General features: G+C 62.8%; 2 protein-coding genes across 2 annotated transcripts; both read right to left on the bottom strand.

Annotated features, from left to right (window-relative positions):
- Positions 1-336: 336 nt before the first annotated feature.
- MCIDAS (multiciliate differentiation and DNA synthesis associated cell cycle protein) lies at positions 337-1,984 on the bottom strand. Its single transcript, XM_088520608.1, has 4 exons — positions 1,942-1,984; positions 1,370-1,584; positions 1,163-1,273; positions 337-696 (listed from the first exon to the last, which is right to left on the bottom strand). The coding sequence occupies exons 2-4, from the start codon at positions 1,568-1,570 to the stop codon at positions 337-339; spliced, it is 672 nt and encodes a 223-aa protein (XP_088376734.1). The 5' UTR covers positions 1,571-1,584; positions 1,942-1,984.
- A 2,198-nt stretch (positions 1,985-4,182) lies between these two features.
- Positions 4,183-5,267, bottom strand: CCNO (cyclin O). The gene is made up of 3 exons (XM_088520620.1): positions 5,049-5,267; positions 4,781-4,966; positions 4,183-4,668 (listed from the first exon to the last, which is right to left on the bottom strand). Exons 1-3 carry the CDS (start codon positions 5,265-5,267, stop codon positions 4,183-4,185), a joined length of 891 nt encoding a protein of 296 aa, XP_088376746.1.
- Positions 5,268-5,558: the final 291 nt, after the last annotated feature.

Raw genomic sequence — 5,558 nt, forward strand, 5'->3', positions numbered from 1 at the left:
CATGATTGAGAGGGTCTATCAGGTTTAATCTGCTTTGGGCTGTGCATCCATTTTGATGTACACCAGCCCTCCTCACTGTCCCATGATTTACACTTTCCTGTTCAACTGATCAAAACCTCTGCGTAGAGCCGGGCAGCTTTCACTTCGGAGCATCTCTGAAGCCATCATGTTCTCTCCCAAGAGCTGGAAGGGGAGCTATGGGCTCCAAGAGCTCCATAGGAGGAGCTTGCAGCGCCCATGTTCTCATCAGCACCAGAGGCTCCCATGAAGCCAACGCCTCAGCGCTTCTGTAGGTGCACGCTGAACACCTCGAGCAGCAGCAGTGCCGAGGGGCGCTCAGCGTGGCACCCAGCGGAAGCGGTAGCTGCCGTCGGCAGTGCGCAGGCTGAAGGCGCTGCCCTGCGGGAAGGTCAGCGTGCGGATGCGGCCCGCCTGGCCCAGCGCGGCCTGCAGGCAGCCGCCCGCCGCCTCATCGAGCCGCTCAGGGCCCCACCGTGGCCGCTTGGGCTCGGCGCCGCCACCGAGGCTGCGCAGGGCGGCGCGGCAGCGCTGCGACACGTCCCGCAGCATGGTGTCCACGTCGGCCGCCTCCGCGCCGCTCGCCGCAGGGGCGGCCCCCGCGGGATGAGGAGGAGTGGGAGGAGGAGGAGAAGGAGGAAGGGCTGCCCCGTCAGGGCTCTGTGGCTGCAGCAGCTTCTGATGGCGAGAGATGAAGCCACTTCGGTGTGCTGTGCTGCTGCTCCGTGACACACTGGCCCGGCCCAGCCCAGCCCGCACAGCTGCAACCCCCTGAGCCCACCCTGTCCTGCACCACCCTGTCCTTCACCGTCCCATTCCACACCCTCCTGACCAGCGCAGCACTGCCCCACCCCACACTACTCCATCCTGCATCATCCCATCCCGTCCCACACCATCCTGACCCACACAGCACTGTGCCATCCCACACTGTCCCATCCTGCATCATCCCATCCCATTCCACACCATCCTGACCCACACAGCACTGCCCCGTCCCACACCATCCCATCCTGCATCATCCATCCCACACCATCCTGCCCTGCCTCACGCTGCACCACCCCATCCCATCCTGCCGTGCACCTCTTGCACAGCCACACCGTTCCACCCTGCACCACCCACCCCGCAGGAGCTGGGGGGCAGCACCCACGTCAAGCACGGCCGCCAGCTGCCTGGCCTGGCTCGCCAGCTCCTTCAGCTGCACGTTGCTCTCCTGCAGCGACATGAGCTCTTCCTGCCGCTGCGTGAGGGTCTCCTGGAGCTGTGAAGGACCAGCAAGGACAGCACCACCACCCCTGGCACAGGGAGGACACAGCACAGCAGGACCCACCCTGGGGGGGCACTGCGGGATCCGCACCTGGCTGTTTTGCTCCAGGGCATCTCCCAGCGCTTTCTCGTGCTGGTCGGGCACATCCCTCCAGCAGAGCTCTGGGGCAGGCAGGCCCTGCGAGGACAGTGGTGGCACAGCGCCGCTCTCAGGCTGCAGGGCACAGGGGCTGAAGGCCACGTCCTCGCCAAGTGGGAAATCAAAGTCGGCAGAGTCCAGCGGTGGTGGCATTAAGGCGGATGTGTCTACAAAGGAAACGCACAGGCATTAGGGTGGGAAATGTCCCTGTGTGCTCTCTTTCCCACCTTCTCTCCACCAAACATCTCCCCGAGGTGCTATGTCCAGGCAGTTCAGTTTGCAACGCTTCAGTTTGTTGCGGAGGGGAGGGATATAAAGAGCAGGGTGCCACCCCATATGTCTCTATGGAGGACTGAAGAGGTGACCTGACTTATGGACCATCCCCAGGTTAGAGTTACAACCCCAAAGCCCCAGATGAAACAGGGGGAACACAGGAGAGGACCAAACGTGGCACCTAGACACAGTAGCACTTGGGATGAGCAGGTGCAGGCACTCTGGGCTCACGTAAGAAAAAACATACTTGCCAGATATAAAATCATCCACAGTATCTTTGAACTCCTGAAAATCGAAGTCAGGTTCATCCTGCGAGCGGTAACCCTGGGAGAGGAGAACGAAACGCCCAGGGTTTGGACCTGTGAGGCCCATGTGCCGCAGCCTGGGCCATGCTGGACGTGGCTGTACACAGTGTTAACACCACAGGCAGAATGTGCTGCAGTGGCTGCTGCGTGCCCAGCCCTCGCAGTGCCTGGGGTTGGAGCAGTGTGTCACCCAGCCACGCACAGCCACCATGGTGGAGTTGCCGCCTGCCGCGACGGCTCAGGGCAGCTCTGCCCCTGACACAGGCATTTAGAGTGCAGCCCATGGGGGCACGGCAGCTGTTCCCGGCTCTTCCCCATCAGCGCGGGCTGCACTTAGCAGCCACGGGGCAGAACGGCTGTCGGGGACAGCGCTCTGCCTCGCTTGCGGGTGGGAGCCCGAGCCTGGCGGGGAGTTACCTGGTGCGCGGCTGCGGGGCTGGCCGCGGGGACGACGGAGGTGCTCGCCGCCAGGTGCTGCCAGTCGCCGGGGGCGAGCGCTGGGGTCCGGGGGGCAAGGACAGAGGAGTGAGGAGCCGACGAGGCTGTGGGGTGGGGGTGTCCGGCTGGGGGGACTCACCGAGCGCGGCGGCGGGGGGCGGCAGGGGGCGGCGGGGCCGGCGCGGGGGCGAGCGGGCGCCCGGCGCCGTCGGCGGGGCCCCGTCGAGCCGGGCCGGCTTCTTGGCGTGGCGGGCGGGCAGGAGCTGCACCGTGTTGGGGCAGATGCTGCCGAAGGCCCTGCGGCCGCCCCGCTCCATGGAGCTGCCGCCTCTGCTCGCCCCGCGCCGGCGCCGCCCCGAGGGCGCGCAGCGGGGCCGCTCAGCCTGCGGCCGCCTCCCCCGCGCCGCGCCAAGGCCGCCCGCGCCCGCGCAGCCCTTCCCCGCGCCCGCGCAGCGCTTCCCCGCGGCCCCGGCGCCGGGAAAAGCCCCTCCCGGCGCGAGACCCGCGCCCTCCCGCGGGAAGCCCTGCGCGCCCCGGCGCCCGCCACGGCGCCCGCGCGCTCAGCGGGCGGAGCGGCAGCGCGGGGCTGAGCGCGGGGCGAGCGCGGCCGCGGGCAGCGCCCAGCCTTAACCTGCCCAAGCCATATGCGCCTTACATAAGAGCGTATGTTATAGGTAACTGTATGTATTAAATGTTATGCTGAGGGGGCATGAAAAGCATATGGTGAGGGGTCAGAAAAAGGGGATCGGTCTATGGCGTCTTGGCTTAGCCACACACCAGGCAAGGTCCTTTCCCCTGCAATCACCAAGGTGCCCCAGGAAGGCTAAAGGGAGTGCTCGTGGCTGGTCCTGGGATCATAGGCACTTTCTGACTGAGCTGTTCCAACACAGAAGAGGTTTTTCTGCGTTCACTTGAATGCTTAAGCCTGGATGCTGAATTGGCACCAGTTTGGCCGGCATTTCAGCCACTTGGTGCTGCTCTGAAACACTCGCAGCTTGCAGGGCAGCTTAGAAATGTACAGGATTTACCTACGTCTATGCTGCTTTAACGTCACCTTTCTGCAGAGATAAAAAGGTAATAAAAATGAAGAGCAAAATATATTGCTATGTGAAGTGTGATGCCTTCTTTTGTCATGCTGTGGTGCCTTCAGAGTTGTGCTACTATTTAACATTTTCTTGTCTTACACAGGGGTAACTTTTATATATTTTTTTATTTACTTTTTTCAGAGCCATTACCAGGGAAGTGCATGCCAGTTTTAAATGCAGAATGACACCATCACATGTAATCATTTGGTAGAGGCTGGAATTAACTGCTGAGATCGAATCACTGTGTGACAGTGCCTTTCCTGTCACAGCTATGTACGCAGCCCGCAAGCAGATGAACAAGTACAGATGACAAGTGAGAAAGAGTGTTTATTGAATATTCATCTGGTTCTCCCACCTGCTGCAGTGCCATTCACTTTACAAACCACCTTCCAAATAAATAAGACAGTACTTGAGTATGTGGGACTGTGTACACTATTTACACACCACATGTAAAGAGCAGTCCATGAATGCAATCGCTGTAAAACAACGATGTGCTAAATGCCATCTGACTTCTAAAACTCAGATGATCCCGTGCTGTGTTGATGGGACACCCTCAGGGAGCACAAATAACACAGATAATGGGCCAAGGCCACAGGTGGCCAGCTGGGCAAGGGGTGGGGCCAGCGCTGTCTTTCCTGGAGGCACTTGTGCCAGTGCCGCCAGCTCAGGCGCTGCCGTGCAGCTGTGGGCACCTCTCGGCAAGGCCGGGGGGCAGCACTTGGGGCAGGGAGTCCCCGTTGAGCGACACGAGGAGCCGCAGTTCAGCCATGCAGGCGCGCAGCAGGCGCCGCGGGTAGCCACTGAGGCGCAGGTCGAGGGGCGCGCGGTGCCGCAGCAGTTGGTCGGCCAGCCCCAGCGTGCCGGCAGCCAGCAGCGAGGGCGCGTAGCGGGTGAACGTGTAGTCAGCCAAGCTGAGCTCGGCAATGCCGCGGGCCAGGCTGCAGGCGTCGTGGGCCTCAGTGGCATTGCTGCCCGCTGCGGCTATGCGCATGCGTGTGAAGTGCTCCAGGAAGAAGCTGACGGTGGGAGCCGCGAGGCTGAAGTGCAGCTTGTCCAGCACAATGCACTCCAGGTTGAGGAGCTGCTGGCGCGTGAAGGCATCGCAGCAGAGTGCAAGCAGCTCCTTCACACGCGGCGGGTGCACCTCCACCTGCAGGGCACACAAGCTGCCTGCCCGCCTGCCCCTCTCTGCAGGAGGGGAGCTGCGTGGGGGGACACGTCCCCTCCCCGGCACAGTTAGTGGAGGGAAGCTGGGGCCCTACCTGCTTGCTGGCAATGAGCAGCGCTGTCACCCCCAGCAGCTGGAAGCAGTCGGCGGCCACGGGAGTGGTGGTGAGGAAGCGGTCCAGGGTGTTGACGGCGAGGCAGAGGCTCTCGAAGGAGAGGCCCAGCTGCCGGTGCACGGGGATGAGCCAGCTGATGAGCCTGCAGCGCGCCTCAGCTGTCACCTGCACGCGCACAGACACACGCCAGGGTTCAGCGGCTCCCGCGCCCCGCGCCGCACAGTCCCCGGCCCCAGGGCTGCCCCACCTGTGGCTGCTGGGCGAGAGGCTCCTGCGGCTGGAAGCGGCTCTCCAGCCCCTTGTGGGAGCAGTACCAGCTCTCGCCGTAGTCACGGAAGTCCTGCAGCTCCAGCAGGCTCTCCACCTCGCAGCTACTCTCGCCCCCAGCCGCCGCTGCCCGCCGCCGCTTGGCCGGGAGCCGCGGGCAGGTGCCGGGGCCCGGGGAGGTACCCGCCACCGTGACCATGGAGGCCGCGCAGGTCCTGACTACAGCGGCGCCTATTTGAGGGCAGCGGTGGGGGCGGCCGCAGCGAGGGCGGCCACTGTGGCGGGGAAAGGCCCGCCCGGGCCGGGGGAGGGAGCAAAGCATTACCAGGAGCCACTGCACACATCAGACTGGGAAGTGGTAATAGATAACCAGAGGGCTTCTAAGTAGGCTGAAACTCACTTTTGACTCTATCTAGTGACTTTTTATTGTATATATGCTCTATTTAAAAACATAAACGCGCCCTTTAGACAAGGAGAATGAAAGGAGAGG

This window comes from Tinamus guttatus, unplaced genomic scaffold (assembly GCF_059628265.1).
Source record: "Tinamus guttatus ecotype Peru unplaced genomic scaffold, ASM5962826v1 Tinamus_guttatus_pri_ptg000094l, whole genome shotgun sequence".
Classification (NCBI taxonomy): Eukaryota; Metazoa; Chordata; class Aves; order Tinamiformes; family Tinamidae; genus Tinamus; species Tinamus guttatus.